At 37.7% G+C, this 20,583-nt stretch overlaps 1 protein-coding gene across 1 annotated transcript; it reads right to left on the reverse strand.

The window, feature by feature from the left end:
- Positions 1–4,702: 4,702 nt before the first annotated feature.
- On the reverse strand, positions 4,703–19,483 carry LOC134635554 (putative ferric-chelate reductase 1). The gene is made up of 12 exons (XM_063484929.1): positions 19,297–19,483; positions 16,466–16,602; positions 14,520–14,723; positions 14,121–14,222; positions 13,869–14,013; positions 12,992–13,099; positions 12,000–12,115; positions 10,017–10,103; positions 6,992–7,083; positions 5,944–6,002; positions 5,700–5,824; positions 4,703–4,792 (listed from the first exon to the last, which is right to left on the reverse strand). Exons 1-12 carry the CDS (start codon positions 19,481–19,483, stop codon positions 4,703–4,705), a joined length of 1,452 nt encoding a protein of 483 aa, XP_063340999.1.
- Between the last annotated feature and the right edge of the window lie 1,100 nt (positions 19,484–20,583).

The following is a 20,583-nucleotide window of genomic DNA, read 5'->3' on the forward strand; positions in this document are numbered from 1 at the left end:
AGATTTAAATAAAAATGGGGTAATTACCAAAGTGAATACAATTTCATCCCACATTACAAATTTGTCAGGTAACCCCACTAAAACAATTTCAGTCCACAATTTGCTATATATTATAATATATATTGCTTACTTCTATATTAATTTTCCATTTCATTTTTCAGTCTCTGTTGTTTTTTTCTTTTGTCAATTTATGTCTAAAGCTCTCTGAGCTTGTCAGACCTTCTTTGAGGCGTGTCTACATACCTGTTCCCAGGGTGCCACAGCTGTTTAATGTTTATCAATGCCTGCCTTTGTATTTATATTCCCATTGCCATAAGAGCTGTGTAACACCCACATTTCTCATTTGTGGTATAATAAAGGTTTGTTTTATTCTATTCTATTCTATTCTATTCTATTCTTTGCTTCTTCCACTCACTTTCAGCAAAACATTTACAGCAGTATTATATGCAGACTGCCTTCTGCTTACCTTTGATATCCCTGTGTACTAGGTTCAGTTAGCCTGACCTCAGGAACCTCATCTGCCTGCCAACTCTCCTCTCTCATTCAAAGTTTCTATTTCAAAGCATTAACTAAAGATAAAGATGTTCACTGGGCTAACTCAGAAGACATAAAGAAGAGAAAACTTACCTTTAGCTGTTTCAAGTAAAGAGTGGAAAGGAGTGCAGTTCTTGTAGAATGTGTGCCAGGTGTATTCAATTACAGACAAAATGTTCAAATTCAAATATATGTATTGTTCACTGACAGTAAAGATGTTACATTTTTTTCAAATATTTCTAATAATCTTGCTGCCAATAACAATTGGCAATAAGACAAAAAATGTTTAACTTCATTAAATTGAAAATCTATGTATGTCAGTGTAGTAGTGTTAAATGCGTACCAGAATCAGATGCAAATGAGGATACTCCACTCAGGCAAGTCTGCTGGACCAGATGGAGTGAGTCCCCGCGTCCTCAAGGCCTGTGCCCCACAGCTTTGTGGAGTCTTCCATAAACTGTTCATGCTGAGTCTGAGTCTGCAGAGGGTCCCAGTGCTGTGGAAGACATCATGCCTTGTCCCTGTACCAAAGACGCCATGTCCCAGTTGCCCCCAGGATTACAGGCCTGCAGCACTGACCTCCCACATCATGAAGACCTTGGAAAGGCTTATCATGGACCAGCTCGACCCATTCTCAGACCACATCAGGATCCCATTCAATTTGCTTACCAGCCCCGTCTCACAGGACACCATCATCTATCTGCTCAATCGTGTCTACATCCACCTGGACCAGCCGGCGAGCACTGTGAGGGTCATGTTTTTTGACTTTTCCAGTGCTTTTAACACCATCAGGCTGACCCTCCTGGGTGATAAGCTAACTGCGATGCAGGTGGATGCTTCTCTGGTGTCCTGGATTGTTGATTACCTGACAGGAAGACCACAATATGTGCGTCTTCCACACTGTGTGTCTGACAATGTAATCAGCAACACAGGGGCACCATAAGGGACCATCCTCTCCCCCTTCCTCTTCACCCTCTACACCACAGACTTCAGCCACTGCACAGAGACCTGCCATCTTCAGAAGTTTTCTGATGGCTTTGCGGTGGTTGGATGCATCAGCAGGGATGATGAAACAGAGTACCGGGTTGTGGTCGACTCCTTTGTCATGTGGTGTGAGCAGAATCATCTACAGCTCAACGTGGCAAAGACCAAGGAATTAATAGTGGACTTCAGGAAGACCAGGAAACACTTGACCCCTGTTTCAATCCGGGGGCTCAATGTTGACATTGTGGATGACTATACATACCTCGGAGTACACATTGACAATAAACTGGACTGGGCTATAAACACCACAGCATTTTACAGGAAGGGCCAGAGTCGCCTCTATTTTTTGAGGCAACTGAGGTCCTTCAACATCTGCTGGATAATGCTAAGGATTTTCTACAAGTCTGTTGTGGCCAGTGCAGACTCAATAAACTGATCTGCAAGGCCAGTAATGTTGTGGGGATGGAGCTGGACTCTCTTAAGGTGGTGTCGGAGAGGCGAATGTTGTCCAAGATGAAGACAATATATACATACATATATGTATATACACATATATGTACGTATACATACATGTGTGTGTGTGTGTGTGTGTGTGTGTGTGTGTGCGCGCGCGTGTGCGCCCTGGTCACAGTTCTTTCAGCATGGCCAGAGGAGAGGTGATCTAGCAGGCGCACAAAACACAAAGCTCACAGCTCTATATTTCAATGTATTGCAGATTGCAAATGTTGCAACGACTTACAGTAAAGAGCCCAGAGATCCAGTGCTGTCTCCTGCCTCTTATTTATATGCCAGAACACAACGCATCAACAGGCGTAACACACAAAAAAGGGTTACTTCAGCATATAGAGTTCTTCAGTAAAAAGGATATTTATTGCCCAGTCATAGTTATACACTGAAGTTTCATTTGAGTAGACTAGCTGACATGTGGGTGCCCTCTAAGGGCCAAGAAATATATTTCTTTATACATGTCTGGCTTCTACGTGATCATGTGGAAAGGGTAAAAAATTATATTCTTGTTAACAATATTAAATTTCAACGCTATTATTATACAGCAGCATGAATGTAACTAAAGAATTATACTTTGAGAAAAGTTAGCTTTTATTCAAATACATTCTCTAAGTTTTCCACTTGTTTCAGAAACAGCATTGTGTTTTGTTTGCTCAAAATGCATTGTGGAAATTAACACATTAGTAAAGACTGTGACAAGGACTGCTACAGTGTAGATAACGTAGGCCAAATTAAGCAATCACTTTGCATCAAAGTGAATCTCTTTTATGCTTAATCAAAGGCATTTTAATAAATGCACATTACCCTCAATCTCCCACGACGTTTAATTTAATTAGATCCAAAGATCTCTGAACAGGTATATGTACAAAATAACAACATTTCTTCATGAATTCCAAAGCCAAAGAAATGCACTTGAAATCTTTAAATGGCATGTATGCTCACAGTGACTTTTTTGAACAGACTGAAACTTCTGGTCACTTATTTTTCCAATGTATGTCTGTAGAACCTATAATGTACATGACTGGCTTCTCCTATTAAAGCCATCATTAAGAAGGACATTATTTACGGATTCATTATGAACAATAGTAAATATGACTTTATGGTGAATGTTATTCTAATCCTCTGTAATTTGCATACACAGATTTCAACATATGAAAGTGAAACCAACATTTCGAGGATTTCATAACAATTTCCATTCGTATTTCAAACCCGTTACAATTATGAAAACAACAACAATAATTATAATAATATAAAGATAAAACTAAGAAGCTTACCATGTACATGCACATACCCATCAAAGGTGTTTCCACCAAACAATAAGTGATGTTTTGCTTGGGAATAAAATAATTATTATCCCACACTGTAATAATAATAATAATAATAAAAATAATAATAGCATTATTTATTATTATTATTATTATTATTATTATTATTATTATTATTATTATTATTGTTATCATCATTTTTTTAAAAGGTCATTTTCATAAAGAAAAGCAAAACCACAAATTGCTTACTGTTAATTGAAAAAAAAAAAAAAAGCAGGTAAAGAAAACAAAATTGAAAATTAAAAGGAAGGCTTTAATCTTATAATTTAAAAATATTTCAGGTTTCATCTCATCTTTTATTAAAAAATGAAATTGCTGACTGTCATCACCTATAATTGAAATTCTTGGCACCATGAATGGTACAGAATCTTTTTTTTTTTTTTTGGCATCTTGACAGATGACATGCTCTTTGTCTACCACCCATTTTATTCTTTTTCTAGCAGTATGTTGGTCTTTTTTCACAACATTTTGATGTTCAACCTTTTTTTTTTAAAACAAACCTTTGTTGTACTCAGGGTTCTGAGCTTTGACATTGTGTAAAATAACTTCTTCTTATTTATTTATTTTTTTAAATCAAATGCCTTTTGGGGGGGGGGTTAGCTAGCTAAAATGGCTTGCCTGCAGAGAAATTCATTACTTTAGTTTATGCTTATCAAAGCCTGAGGAAGACACAGGACTTAAATACAGCAGTCAGAGACAGGCTTAAGGTAAAACTCATAAAATGACCTTTTATTAGCATGTCAAAGTCCAAAAACAAAAACCACAGAAACACATGTAAGTAAGCCAACACAATGACAAAGAGATTCTAAGACTATACATGCATTGGAAACACATGGGTGTATGAAGCAGACCTTAAACTTACCAAGGACAAAACACAAGAGACAAGAGACTCACAAAATAAAACAGGAAGCAACATAACAGGAAAGAAAGACAAAGACTTAACAACACAATACAAGAAAACATTGGATGACAGAAATCAGCTCACATGGAATCAAATATAAGGTCTTTACCTCTAACAGGAACTATGATTCCTAAATATCAACAACTAAAAATTTTATAACGCTCGTGGAAAAACATCATTGCACTATATAATGGACAATCAGTTCTGACCAAATGGAGTTTGGTTAAATGCTGATTGCCAATTTACTTTAGTAATTGAACTTAAGTTTAGCCATGAAACTGAAAGCTTAAGAAAAATATCGAACAAAAACATCCACAAAAAAAAAAAACAAGGAGGACCCTACTGAAAGAGAAAACAATCTCAATGGGTCCAAACTTTCAGTGCACAATCTCTCATCAGGTGTATTTGGATAAAAAAAAAAAAAAATCTTCAGACAATTCTTTTGGGGCTCTTATTTCACCCCAATTCCAACCAAAAGTGCCACCAAAAAGCAAATGTTTCCCAGAAAGAACAGACCGATCAGTAGACCATCAATTTTTACCTAAAAAAACAATGTAATTAGATTAAAAGATCATTGCAGTGTTATGGTGATTAATTGTTATTTGCTTTTATATTTCTTTCAACTTACCGATTCTGATTCCAGCTCTACAGTAGCACTGTCTGAAATCCAGAGCAGAAACAACAGTTAAAAAGGGCACAGCCAACCACCCGAGTGTTTCCTCATACATCTGAATCTTATTTTTCAGTTTACTTCAGGTTAGTTCTAGCTTGTTTTTAATTATTTGATTTATACTTGTAGATTAAGTTATTTGATTTCAGCTTTCATTTAATTTTTTAATTGGTTTACATATTCATTTACATATGATTTAAACAGTTTAAAATCATAAAATATGTGATTACATTTCTTTTAATAATAATAATAATAATAATAATAATAATAATAATAATGCATTAACAATTACATTAACCATTTAGCCATATACACACTCCCAGTTTCTTTTGGCCTATACTAGACTAACAAACAGTTCAATGGCCAAGTAAAGGCCTGTTCCCTTCTCATTTCATGAAATAATGAAGCTTTTAAGTGTAGTTTTAAATATGACTGAAAAAGAGACATTACTGTAAGGGAAGGAGGCCAATACTGGACTGAAAACTAAAATAGAAAAAACTTAAAAGAGAAGCCAAATCTGGAATATTCTTAGAAAGAATGAATGCCCCTCAGAGGAGCATGTTTTCAGAGTGGTTACACTATAGAACAGTAAGGTTGATTAGACTTTGTCAGAAAACTTTTCAGGAAAAGTTCTGGAAAAAAAAAAGAGAAAAAAAGATTTTTTGTACTAGAATGATGAGATGAGGAGAAGAGAAAAAACCTTTAATCTTTACATGCACTTTTCTAAGTGATGATTACTTGAAATGAGGAAAAACAAAGATTTACCTTTCTCCTTAACTTTCCCATTATGAACCTCCAACATGATGTAAAAGAGAGCTTCCCAGGCAAGAAAGCCACCCATCACTTTCATTAACCATCCATCACTGCTGTCAATCAAGTTCAGGCCTGTAAATATGGCTGCCACTGTGTAACACAAAGAAACAGACATTTAAGACCAACAGCACGGGTGACAGTGTGTCTGCTGTTGAAAATGTTAGAATTTATTAAATTTATTTATTTATTTATTAAAGACAAAAACTTACCGGCTAAAGATTTTATTATCACTGCATTCAAAAAATGTGATGTGTTGAATAGATACCGCCTGTCAAACAAAAGAGAATAAATATGAAACTGCTGAAGTCAATGTAAGAAAGAAAGGACAGCACATATCATTTGCTTGACAGAAGCAGCAGTGGTGGACAAACACAGTGAAAAGAGATCTGTGAAGAAGAAAGATTCAGTGCATCACAGGAAGCCACCCAGCATCCTAAGCTTATTGCATCATAGCCAGCGGATGGTTCTGTGTCACCTGATTAAGCCCCAACTAAAAGCTATAACAAAACGGAAAGTTTTAGGCCTAAAATTAAAAGTAGAGAGGGTTGCTGTTTCCTGAATCCAAAGTGAGAGCTGGTTTCATGGTAGAGGGGCCTGAAAGCAGCAGCCTCCTATACTACCTTTGAAACTCTAAGAAAAACAGCCAGCCTGACAGCAAAGTGTTCTGTTAGGATAATAAGGTACTGCGAGGTCTTGTAGATATGAGATGGCCTGAGTGTTTCCATTGAGAAAAAAGTTTTGTTTCCCTTTGGAGAAATCACTTCATTCATGGATATGTATGCTTATTTAGTATTTTGGTTGGATGGTTATATTGGTGACACTGGGAGATTGGCTGAACTGTTCAATGCTCAATCCATGATGGTGGCTCCTTCTTCACAGTCACTTAACTGGGGCTAAGCATGGAGCATGGCCTCCAAAGCTACAGCCATACAATGAAATAACTAAACATTTGACACACTGAACAGTAAAGTGCCAGTGAGAAAAGATGGAAAAGATTTGAAATTGTAATGATATTTATGGAAGAAATATGAACAGAGCTATCAGAGGTTATCAACTACACTGAACTGAAACGAGTGAACAGTGAATGCAGTCATTAAGCAGGTGCTGCCCCATGCTTTTGGCTGATGGTGTTTCCAAAATTTGTCAAATAAGTGTACTAAAAAACAATAATGTGTGTAAAACAGTCATTGAACTCTAAAATGTGTGTTGGCATGCCATAGTAAATTAAATTAGAAGCACACACAGATGGATACATACAGGTGATGCTGTGGTCCGCAGCGCAGCATAGCCACTACAGGCTGGAAGAAGGAGAGGATCATAACCAGGCAACCCAACACTGGATGTGCTCCCTGGAAACCAAAAAGATTAACACTGGTATTCATGATGATGTAAATATCAGTCTGACAGTGGAAACACGTAACTACAGAGAGTGTTTAAAGAATGTCAAGACAAATAAAAAATTAAAACGATACTTTGATTTTATAGAGATGCATCATTTGGCCATAAACCAAAGAAAAAGTCCTCCTTGCTGTTTTTAATAATTACCATTAATATTAAGAAGAGTTACTTAATAATATCTTTCAGTATGTTGGCTTTGCTTTATTGTATAGTATTGTTTAATGTTTAATTTACATCGCTTAAATTACTGTAAGGTGTAATTATCTCTTGTTACAAAAGAGTTTTTAGTAATAAGCAAATTTTTTACTGAAATTAAAAACACAGTGACAAACTGCATGATAAGTCAAAGGACACTAGTCTGTGGGTCTTAAATGGTAAATGGATTGGTACTTATAAAGCACCTTCCTACTCACTTCCTTTTATGTGGTGTGAGGATGCTGTTTACCCCAAGATCTGAAAGATGCCAGAATAGTGCAGTTGCACAAAGGCAAAGGTGAAAAGTCCAGTTGTGTCAACTATCAAGCAGGCAAGATCCTCTATAAGGTGATTTTAAAAAGGTTGAATACCTATCTTCAGAAGAGACACTACCAGAAAGTCAGTGCAGTTTCCTCCAGAGCAGAGGCATAGTTGACATAATGCTCGCCGCAAGATAGTTCCAAAAGAAATGTAAGAAACAAAATATGCATCTGTAAAACCTCTTTGTTAAGGTGTTCAACATTAGCGTCATGCCCACAATCTTGAGTATGACGCTATTTTCTGAACAGGAATCCCTCCCAAGATGGAAAAAATAATCAGATTCTTTCGTGATGGTGTAAACACAAGACTGGTCATTGGCTGAGATGATGATGAGTTTCCCATCACTCAAGTCAAGCAAGGATGCTCCAACACTCTTCAGCTTCCATTTTAGATGTTGCTTCTCTCTGCTTTCAAAGACTTAAATATAGCCATCCAGATCACACACAAGACAGATGGAGGTAAGATTAATGCTCAGCGCCTAAAGGCAAAGACAAAAGTCACTAGATCACTTTTTCATGACTTCATCGATCCTGATTACTGTTCTATAGTCAACAGCAAGCATGCCTGAAATAAAGATCAACAATAAGGTCCTTGGAAATTTTAACCCCATAATCTAACTTTGTAAGCTAACTAAGTATCGAGGTATCCAACAGCATTGCTACGGAAAGTGCTTCCTATAGACTCCACAAGCAAGTATGGAACGAAGATTCTGAGATATGATTGTTCGGTTTTTCTCTGTATCTATTATTGTAAGATCTACTGTACAATATAAAGCGCCTAGAGGTGACTGTTGTTGTGATTTAGCGCTATATAAATAAAGTTGAAATGAATTGAATAGATCCTACATGAGGGTACACAAAAATAGTGCTATTTTGGACTTTATCAATCCTAATAGTCAGTCATATATATCCTTGGGTTGAGCATTTCCTAGTACTACCGTTGGTTATCCATGCACAAACACACTTAATTTAGCACTTTTATCTATGCCTAAGTGCTTTTGTAACATTCACAAACACACATGCGCGCGCGCACACACACACACACACAAGGTGCATCTCAAGGCTCAGTATCTTGTCCGTAGATTTACTAATTGCAGAACATTTTAAAACTGGTATTAAAGGAGACTCAAATGTGGTACAATATAATCTGAAGGATATTTGGATTCATGTATCAAATAAACAATAATTTGTATTCAGTAATTACAACCAAAACCTTTGTGAACGTCAACACTAGGACCAAGTTCATATTATAAAAATCGTTATTTACTGGAAAATAATAGTGTGTTACTCAAAGGAGCTTGCAAAGAAAAGCGTCTGGACTTCTTCAAGCAACTTAAAGAAGTCCAGACGCTTTTCTTTGCAAACTCCTTTGACTACGATGACCTGGATGACTGAGAACCTTCACAGACGATAGTGTGTTACATAGGTAAAGCCAGTTTTGCTGTTTGACCTGTAATCAGTGTTGGGTAAGTTACTTTAAAAAAGTAATTAATTACTAATTACTTAGTCAATATTGTATTTAAAATACTTATCTAATTACTGTGTCAGAAAAGTAACTTAATTACTAAATAAGTAATTAAACTAAATACTTCTTAAAATCCCTATAAATCTTGAGTGGACAAACAATAGAAATCAAACTCTTTAAATAATAAATAATTTTTTTTAAATACGGAGACTCTACAGTACGCAGTGGTAGCATCTCTTCCACAATGTAGCCTGCAATCATTTTTTAAGCTCACCTTCAGACGCTTTCTGTGCTGCTGAAATAAAATCAAGTTTTGCTGCTTAGCAGGAGTTGCCGCGGTGTTATCCATGGATGATGAACAAGGATCACTCAGAAGTGTTTGTCTGTGCTCTGGTGTCAGGCGCTTCAGTAGATTACTCGTGCTATTAACAGCAGCCGATGACATAGCTTACATATTACTGTAATATTCTTGTCTGCTTGTTTCAGAAAAGTGAAGAGACAGGAATATGTCCATTTCATAAAACAGCCACACGCTTCAGCCGAGTCCGACATCTTCCGCTTTAGAATACGACTATGCAGCAAACTGGCGCGAAATGACGTGCAGCTGCACTACAGCGATGTTAAAGCGGCAGAGCTTACTTCTACGTTTAGAAGATAAATTATTGAAATTAAATAATGATATTCAGCGAGTTTAATTATTTTACAATGTAACGCAAGTACATTGTAAGTAACTGTAATTAAAATACCTAAAAATGAACAGTAATTAGTTACTCTACTTTTTCAGTGGAAAAGTAATTTAATTACAGTAACGCGTTACTTAGTAACGCATTACACCCAACACTGCCTGTAATTAAAAAATATAAAACTGTAATAATTCTGATACTAGCAGAGTTGGTGTACTAACCCCAGACCAGTCCCGAGTATGAGAGAAAATGAGGATGAAAGCAATGATTGTGGCTGCTACCGTCAGAACCATTACTCCAGCATGGACCTGGAGGAACATAAAGAACACAACATGATATTAAGCCAGCCAAACATATACAAAATCAACTGTTCCCAAATAAGATTAAGCTTGAACCAACTGTCTTAAAAGTCTAACATATCTGAGATATACAGTGGCTTGCAAAAGTATTCGGCCCCCTTGAACTTTTCCACATTTTGTCACATCACAGCCACAAACATGAATCAGTTTTATTGGAATTCCACGTGAAAGACCAATACAAAGTGGTGTACACGTGAGAAGTGGAACAAAAATCATACATGATTCCAAACATTTTTTACAAATAAATAACTGAAAAGTGGGGTGTGCGTAATTATTCAGCCCCCTGAGTCAATACTTTGTAGAACCACCTTTTGCTGCAATTACAGCTGCCAGTCTTTTAGGGTATGTCTCTACCAGCTTTGCACATCTACAGACTGAAATCCTTGCCCATTCTTCTTTGCAAAACAGCTCCAGCTCAGTCAGATTAGATGGACAGCGTTTGTGAACAGCAGTTTTCAGATCTTGCCACAGATTCTGGATTGGATTTAGATCTGGACTTTGACTGGGCCATTCTAACACATGGATATGTTTTGTTTGAAACCATTCCATTGTTGCCCTGGCTTTATGTTTAGGGTCGTTGTCCTGCTGGAAGGTGAACCTCCGCCCCAGTCTCAAGTCTTTTGCAGACTCCAAGAGGTTTTCTTCCAAGATTGCCCTGTATTTGGCTCCATCCATCTTCCCATCAGCTCTGACCAGCTTCACTGTCCCTGCTGAAGAGAAGCACCCCCAGAGCATGATGCTGCCACCACCATATTTGACAGTGGGGATGGTGTGTTCAGAGTGATGTGCAGTGTTAGTTTTCCGCCACACATAGCGTTTTGCATTTTGGCCAAAAAGTTCCATTTTGGTCTCATCTGACCAGAGCACCTTCTTCCACATGTTTGCTGTGTCCCCCACATGGCTTGTGGCAAACTGCAAACGGGACTTCTTATGGTTTTCTTTTAACAATGGCTTTCTTCTTGCCACTCTTCCATAAAGGCCAACTTTGTGCAGTGCACGACTAATAGTTGTCCTATGGACAGATTCCCCCACCTGAGCTGTAGATCTCTGCAGCTCGTCCAGAGTCACCATGGGCCTCTTGGCTGCATTTCTGATCAGCGCTCTCCTTGTTCGGCCTGTGAGTTTAGGTGGACGGCCTTGTCTTGGTAGGTTTACAGTTGTGCCATACTCCTTCCATTTCTGAATGATGGCTTGAACAGTGCTCCGTGGGATGTTCAAGACTTGGGAAATCTTTTTGTAGCCTAAGCCTGCTTTAAATTTCTCAATAACTTTATCCCTGACCTGTCTGGTGTCTAAATCCAATCGAGAATCTGTGGCAAGATCTGAAAACTGCTGTTCACAAACGCTGTCCATCTAATCTGACTGAGCTGGAGCTGTTTTGCAAGGATTTCAGTCTGTAGATGTGCAAAGCTGGTAGAGACACACCCTAAAAGACTGGCAGCTGTAATTGCAGCAAAAGGTGTTTCTACAAAGTATTGACTCAGGGGGCTGAATAATTACACACACCCCACTTTTCAGTTATTTATTTGTTAAAAATGTTTGGAATCATGTATGATTTTCGTTCCACTTCTCACGTGTACACCACTTTGTATTGGTCTTTCACGTGGAATTCCAATAAAATTGATTGATGTTTGTGGCTGTAATGTGACAAAATGTGGAAAAGTTCAAGGGGGCCGAATACTTTTGCAAGCCACTGTAATACTTAATATTTTCTTAGTATGTTTGTAAAAATAATCTACACTTTATATGACTTTGAGCCTTTTTACCATTGTTTTCAGGGCAAGTTTGGTTCAGAGAGGCATTGTGTTGATGTTGAAAAGTGTTTTTTTTCCTATGATGACTCACCACAAACCAGAGATCTTTGTTGCACATTGTCGTTCCCTTGGCCATTTTTTTCAGATATCGGGCAACCATCATTCCCAGTGTTCCCGTGGTCATCCAGGCAATCAGCATCAGTGATCCTGAAACACAGTTAAGTATTGGAGTTCTCTCCACTTCTCTTTGTTTTATGAGTTAAGATGAATTTCTTTCCCTGGTTCCAACATATCAGCTTACTATAAAAAGAATTAAACCAACCGAGGCAAGCCATTAGAAGTACAACACAGAAATATTTTTATAGCTTTCAAACTGTATACAAACAATCGATTTTGATGGTGTACATTCATACAATATGTTACAAATGATTGTTTTGCATGACAATAAGTCACTGTCTCATGAAAGAGGCAAGAGTTACTGCCAAGAAATATGCATCTAACTTGTAAAACCCAATCCACGTTTTTGTTCTATTTTGTCATGTCGAGGGATTAAACTGAATTTCCCGGAGGAACCAACCCAAGGGATTAATAAAGTTTCATCTAATCTAATTAATCTAGTCATTAAATGCTGTGAAATACAACAGAAATGTAAGTCTACTTGGTATTATAGATAAAATAGTTTAATCTTAATGGAAGAAAAAATTCAATGTCTTGAATGTCTTCCCATGTTCCCAGTAGCATTTATCCTCTGAGGATCCTGACTATTCACCGGTTAACACAGTGTACTAACTGTCAACTGGTTGGCCAAAGTAAGTGATAAAGGACTTTACATAGTGACTCTTTCACATAGAGACCTCTCTGTGCAGGATCTTACCTATGGAACGCCAGGACTGCCATAATGAATTACTTAAATACACCATTAAATAATTAATTAAATGTGGCAATAATTAATTAATTACATGTGTCATAACTATGTATTTAATTAATTAATTCCAATTTTAATTAATTATTGCCACATTTAATTAATTATTTAATGGTGTATTTAATTAATTCATTATGGCAGTCCTGGCGTTCCATACTTACCATGAGCTTTGATGATATCAGGAAATCCACTTTTACTGACAACCACAGGAGTGGAAATGGCCATCTTAGTAGTGCTGACGAAGTCGTGCTTATGGAATTGGATTTGTCCTGTAGGAAAGATATCGCAAAGCTTATACACAACTGTTTGTATATGTATAGCTGTGTGTGTGTGTGTGTGTGTGTGTGTGTGTGTGTGTGTGTGTGTGTGTGTGTGTGTGTGTGTGTGTGTGTGTGTACAAACACATCCATAAGTGAAGTATTGAAAGGTGATGAAAGTGATTACATGGCCAAAGCATGAAACACATTATTTAATGGCTGAGTAAGTCTGAACCTGTAATTGAAAATTTACAAAAGAAAAACACTTTAAGGTTTACATAGACATGAAACATGTTTATTTTTTTCATAAACTGGGAGGGCCAGGGTTGCTAAACATGTGACTTCTTTTAAAATGTTCACACTATTGGAAAAAGAAGTACAATCAAAGGCCCTGCCCTGTTCAAAATAAAAGTATTTACTTGAGTATAATTTTGTTATTAGTTCGTTTTTTCAGAGTGAAGTGCTTAAAGATTGCACATTTAAATAATCGCCTAAATTTTAAGAGTGATGGAACAGATCTTTCTTATGGGCGACAAACCCTCACACCATGTTGCCTTGACATGAAGAGTTTGGACACTCCTTATCTAGTAGGTATCTTTTTCATCCAATCACCTGCATGCATGTGTTGAGACATATGTGCTATTTTCTCTAAGTTTATTATGAAGTCAATAGTCTTCTTCATTGCATGCTATCTTCAATTTAATAATAATAATGCATTGGATTTATAGTTAGACAAACTACACTGCTGTGGTGTAAGAAACAGTCTGGCACATGTAGTTACCATTGCTGCTGGGTCCATGGACAAACATGAAGTAGTAGGATTGGCTGAAACCTGAAGTCCCCTGTATAGAAATTATGTCCGTAGTAGTGAAGGAACAACTGATGACATTGTTCTGCAATGACGTTGTTATATTATAAACGTTCCCCTGTAGGACACATAAGAAATTTCACAATTTTTAAGAGCAGAAACAAAGCATTAAATCTAAATGTTCTAGCCTTATATAAATCACTGATATCAGAAAAACTTTAGTACCAGAGCAACAACTTGTGGAGTTGTTCGTCCTGTTGAATACATATGTTGCACACCAACTTGTCCATTACTGTTCATTCCACAAACATAAATATCATCGTTTCCCTGAGGAAAGACAAATATAGTAAAGAATTATTATGCTTTAACACATATGAAGTTTTTAACTATTATTTAATGATTAATTCTTTTGAAAAAAAATCCAAACTTGTTGATATTGTTTGGGAAAACAAGACAACCAGATGTTTTCTAAAAATTGTGAACTTTCAAAAACAAACTGAAGTTGTAACAGCAGCTGTTCACCCACAGGTGTTGCTCATGTACAAGTACGCCAAGAACCTTATTATGGTTACCTCTTAAAAAATGTAACAAGTCATGGAATCAAGAATGTTTTCATTACACTACCATCTTCTGATCATCAGAGAATCCAAAAGCGATGTAGCCTTCATAAGGACCAATCATCTCATACTGGACAGCTGTACCATTGGCTAACATCATGGCTGACATGAAATAACAGCTAGAACTGACTGCTGGGTCACAGTTTGAAGGCTGACTGAAGCACACCTTGGTGACGCCACAGTTAGCGCTAGAGATAGATCCAGCTGATTTCTGGACATACACAGAGGAAGAGAGAGAAAGAAACCATGATATCGTCATGTTGTACTTGAATATACCATTTAGCATTTTCTTTTCTCAATTTGCATGTATATTAACATTAAGCCAAGCTCAGTACTGCACATTACTGTTCTGTAGTTCTGCTAACAAGCTATTTAGAAACTAGGTATAAATGGCTCGAGTACATAAGTACATCCATACATTTTCTTTACCACTTATCCAGCTCTCATATACACACCTTTGGCCTGTTTACAGTCACCAACTAATCTAACAAGCATATCATCCACAGAGGCACAGTTAGAACACGCAGAGTTCCTGGGTCAATGACAGTACTAACTGTTAACCACCATTTTGGCCCTAACATCAACCTCTGCGGTTTTTGCCTATTTTCCCAACTGGGAAATTTTGTGCAAGACCAAAATGCATGTGTGAGACTTCGCTTGAAAAATCTCTCTCAAAGTTGAGATAAAACCAAACACTAACCCTGATAGATATTAAGAGTTAATAAAGACAGTCAAATCTTAAACAAAAAAGAAAATTCAGATTTTGAGAAAACACCTATTGTATGAAAGCACCCTAGCTCAATGGGCAATGCTAACTCTGGGCTCTCAAGAAAAGCTCTAGAAATTTAAGAGTGTATGACAAAGTTGATGCAGATTTCTAAAAACTTAGGTTTACACATAAACTACATAAACAGCAGTTTTGCTAGACTGACTTTTTCATCTTTCATATTTGTCCATCCAGGCCAGAATATTTATTGCTTTCCATTTAGTGTGTCTGTGCTAGATAGAGCAGTGTACACCTATCTCCTGATCCACAGTCAGCCCCAGTATAAGATGTGTCACAGAATATAGAAGATGGTAGACTGCCATCAGCCTCAAAACCAACGGATACTTTCAAATCAGTTAAACTGGCCGATGATTCAACCAGCTTGTTTGGCAGTGAATTTCATATTGTGTTCAAAATAAACATTGTTACTTACAACAAGTGGTGCAGGTTGTGTACTGCCATTCCCAGTGAGGGCACCTGCAGATCTGGCAGCTCTGGCATTAGTGAAGGTCAGGACAGGGCTCGTCACATTAACCCAAAATGTTGTAGAATTCTGCACAAAGGATGCACTGCAGCGATACCAAAACCAGTGTGAACTGGGGTATAAACACTTAATCGTTATCAAAGTGCTTTGCTAGAATGAATAAACTTTACCGGAACTGAACAGCTTTGATATCTCCTGATGGTTCTGATCTCCATGTCACCTGAATGTAGCTGCTATTAAAGCCTAATGTGTGGGACACAGCAGATTTCTGGACACATATACACGAGAGAGAGACTATGATATCATTATGTTGTTTGAATGTACTGTATTTCATCTGTTTTCATTATTTGACATGTTTATACTGTTACAGTCACTGTTATACATAGTTAAAGTTACCAAAGGAAAGCAAATCAAATGATGTGCTGTGAAACACAATATGACATATTGCAATATAATTTTAATTATGCACCTTGCAGCTTGTCACTAAAACTATGTATTAACTTTGTATTTAGAATAGGTAGGTCTAAGATTTGCTCTATTGCACATGTTCACATTGTTTTCTTTAGTATTTGCTACAGAAAAAAAAACTGACTGTCTTTTTCAGTAATGTATTGAATACATTAAATGTTTTCATTTTACTTCATTGATTGATATGTCCTTCAGTAGACTTAAGGTATAACATATAATCATGCATGATGCTCACAGGTCTTTGGCTGCAGGTGAGGAGTTTAGCAGCCCCTGCTGGTATGGCAAAGGAACCCACAGGAGTCTCACTTCCCACTTCTATAGCCTCCAACAGGAAACCTGTGAATGGTGTGGAGGCCGGACCCTGTAGCTCAACTTGGAATCACAGAAAAACATTTTATTCAGTCAGTTGGACAGTTCTCAACTGCGCCGCTTCTAGACAGGCATATATGAGGGGGCAGACAGAAATGTAAAGGGGGCAAATGGTGGCAACGGAGGCAGGAAAGTGGTGGGGTGTGGTGGGTGTTCTGGATAATTGTTTTTGTCATGTAATTGGATTGCACTTCTTCCCTAAGACCTGACCAATTTAGGTGTCCCACCTGAACGCTAAGCTTCTGCTGGTCTAGCTCAGGTCTAGCCCTGACCACGTTAAGGTGGCAATCCCTAAGGGGGAAAACTGAGGAATAAAACCACCAAAATTGAAATAAAATCTTCCTCATCAAATTATAGCAACTAAAAACATGACATTTACCTTAGTTGGATGGCCTTTATCAAATATAACAATTGCCAATATTAACAAAACTAACTGGGTAGGCCAAATTATTTAAAAAAAAAAAAAAAAGGTAGTTCACCAAATCTTAAGAAATAAAACCGAAAAATAGAATAAAAATTAAAACAAAGAATAAAATTAAGTATCCATCCAACTCTTTATAGCCAACAACATAGAATGCATCTTAATTGAATGGCCTAATTCTCAAATAAATTTGCAAAATAAAGGAAGAATAAAATAAGACCTCTCAATATAGCCAATATTTACAAAACTAAAAAGGGTTGGCTAGTAATAAAAAAACAATTCACCATGTCTTTTCCTACAAACTAATTTGTAGAACACAACAGATTTAGAACAGAACATTTTAATTTTTTTTTGTCTCGTTTTAAGCTCGTTTGTTTTGCAAGGAACTGAACTCTGTCTGCAACTGAACAGCTCCACTCTCCTTTCTCCTCAATCCACTCTATAACAACAGTCTCCTGCCCTTCCCAAAAACTCTTATAGATTCATATCCAAGTGATTTCTTATGGACTTCTCGTGGGCCAAAATCACTAAATTCCTCTTTCTTTTATGTAACAAAAATGAACAAGCTTTACTAAAATCGCTGTGATTACATCAGTATATGAAACGAGGAAACTGCTGAGCGCAGAGTTGAAAGCTGGGGCGTGTCTGACAGACACAGATCCTCCAGTCTGCTCTATGCAGCAGACAGGCTCACAGAAAGAAACACTTCTCTACCAGACTGAAACTGTGAGAAGAACAATGGACTAGTCTCCCATTTAGTGTAGAAAGATAGACGTATTTTTAGCTGTTAATTATCTCACGAGTCGCTATGATTTTGACGACAGAGATGTGTTGCTTCGTTTTGCTCAGCCCTGCCTACTGAGAAACCTGACACCAGGTCATTGCAAACAGTGACTGGCTGTTCAGCTGGCGGTAGGGTGAGTGGGGGTTCTCTCCCTAGGCTGTGCGAGCCTGCACACAAACAGAGCACGGAGGGAGAGAGCCAACCAGAGGTGAAACCTATCATCTCATTTGTGCCTTTTCCAGCGGATTTTCCAGCTACTGTAGCAAATCATGCCCAAATTCTGTTATTTTCTTTCTCAACTTCTAAAAGTTTGATTTAAGGGGGCAGGATGTTTGTTTAAGGGGGTGTTGCCCTTCCTTGCCCCAGCCGGTAGTGTAGTGCCGGTGTTGTGCCAAAAAGTGATTGTCTGCCAAAAACTGATTTCCGGTTTTTGCCAAAAACTGATTGCTTGTATTTAAACTGCTATAAATAACTTGTTGGTGTATAATATGTGAAACATATGTCAAATGTATCCCTCATGAATGATATCACGTCATCTTGAGCAACAAACAACATTCCTGTAACAAGGTAGAAGCCGCAATCAGTTTTAGGCAGTGAGTTTTATGTATCCTTATGTACGCAGTTAAAAAAAAATATTGTTGACTTTAAAATGGTCTTTTTTAAGAGTAATCTGGCCAAGAGGACAGCTGAAATTGCAACAAATGTGAAAATAGTTCTGTATATATATTTTAAGTGGACAAAGGGGAGCTGACTGATTATAATGTAAGTGCAATAACACAGTCACAAAGATACTTGAGAAACAGGTAATTTAATTTTATATATAACCCCTTTGTAATACCTGTTCACCAAAGTCTATTTAGCAACATACGTAACGATATTACACATAAAAAAAACCCCAAAACAAACAAAAAAAAAAAAAACACGCAAACATTGGAAATCAGTTTTTGGCAGGCAATTACTTTTTGACACCGGCCCAGTTCTCAATCATGTGATGAAAACAAAGTTTTACTGTATTACAAGCAGATATGTCAGAGTCTGATATATAAAACAGAGATGCATCTTAAATTGCCTGAAAATATATAAGTGTTTCCTTATTTTGTGGTTAGCCCTTAAAAACACGGCATTCTTAGATAATAACACATAATTTGTATTATGATTTTTCTCTGTGTACAGGCTGAAATCCTGCTGCTTTGGGGTTTAATGCTCTTTGTGGATTTCGTTGCATGGCTGAAATCACAAACATATCAATGGCAACGAGAGGACAGCTGATCGATCGTGAAATCATCATGACGTAGCGTTTTATCCGTTTGACCGACAATAGCAAATCTGAAACACTGTCAGCTGGGAGGAACTCCAGACTTTAGCACACAACCAATTAACTCTCGCGACAGCACTATGCGTTAATCTATACATCGGATTTATTCGTTCGATAACTGAAGGTACCAGAACACCAGTCCGGATAGTTGGCACCCTCTTACTCCTCTCTTCTTACCTTTGACATCCTCTCCAAGTCTGTAGCGCCTTTGCTCTGTGGTGACTATGAAGGGTGATGGTGCCGTTTGTGGGCTCAGCCCTGATTGATGGGATTTCAATTCTTCACAGCTGTCTATAACCAGACCTGAGCTGTATCCTCGGATGAGTGGAGCAGTGCACAACAGCAGCAATACAAGAAGATCCATTATTTTCCAGGCGACTCGTTACTGCAGTCAGTGAAAAACAAGGAGTACCACGTACTACTGATGTACAGGGCGGGGCACTGCAGGTGAACCTGGGAGAAGCAATAGCTGTTGAATAGCTACAACAGTGTGTCGAGCTTAAGAAGCGCAGATGTTTCAGGAACTCTGCTTCAAAGTGTGGGTCAAAACACCCACGTCACCATGGAGTTTCCCAAGGTGGCTTACCTGTTGCTCCAAGCAGGGGAGGAGCCAGAGCGAATGCGTTTTAAATTTTTAATTCCTTACCTATGTAGTGAGGGCTCGATCATTTTGGCCGACAGTATACAGGCAACGGCACAACACCGACTCGAAGGGATCCTGAACACCTGCCCTGCAATTACTGACAGCCGCCCATCTCGTACATTCTCATTACTGACACTGGATTGCCCAATCAGATCTCTTAACGCATTCGGTCTTTCTCTACCTTCCCATTGCGCTCATGCAAGTCGATAAAGAATGACAAATAAAAGCGAAAAAGTCAAGCTGAAAAGCCAAGAAAGAACAAAGATAAAGAAACTAGAAACAGATGAAGCAAAAGATGAGCGTGGCGGAGCTTCTGCAGTGCAGCAGGTAAAACAGCAGACGGCGTGGAAAAGAAGTAATTAACGTGGGAAGCAAATAGCTGGAGGGATGTAATAAGGATTAAAGAGAGTAAATGATTCAAGAAAAATTTATTTCAACTTTGAACAGTTTATTCTATTTTCTTATTTTTCTTGTGTTACTCAACTTTACATTGCCTTGAGGAATTGCACAAATTTAACTGGACCGTCTGTGTTGTTTTGACCGATCATGGTCCCACACCTGGAGCAGTGGCTGATTTTATGTCCGAGTCCAGGCCTGGTGGTCAAAAAAACTCCGTCACGGATTCAAATTTCGGTAATCGTTTAACATGACACAAAAAGGAAATGGAGAACCTTTGTAATATATACAACAATCCAAAGGTTTGTGATTTGTTTTTTAAATAAATTTAACAAAAACATTTGCCACACATACAGTGATCTAATAATGTCCATCCAAAGTTTCAGTTAGACTGGCCCACGCATTTTTGGGTAGAAGGGTTGCAT

This window comes from Pelmatolapia mariae, linkage group LG10_11 (assembly GCF_036321145.2).
Source record: "Pelmatolapia mariae isolate MD_Pm_ZW linkage group LG10_11, Pm_UMD_F_2, whole genome shotgun sequence".
NCBI classification, from domain to species: Eukaryota; Metazoa; Chordata; class Actinopteri; order Cichliformes; family Cichlidae; genus Pelmatolapia; species Pelmatolapia mariae.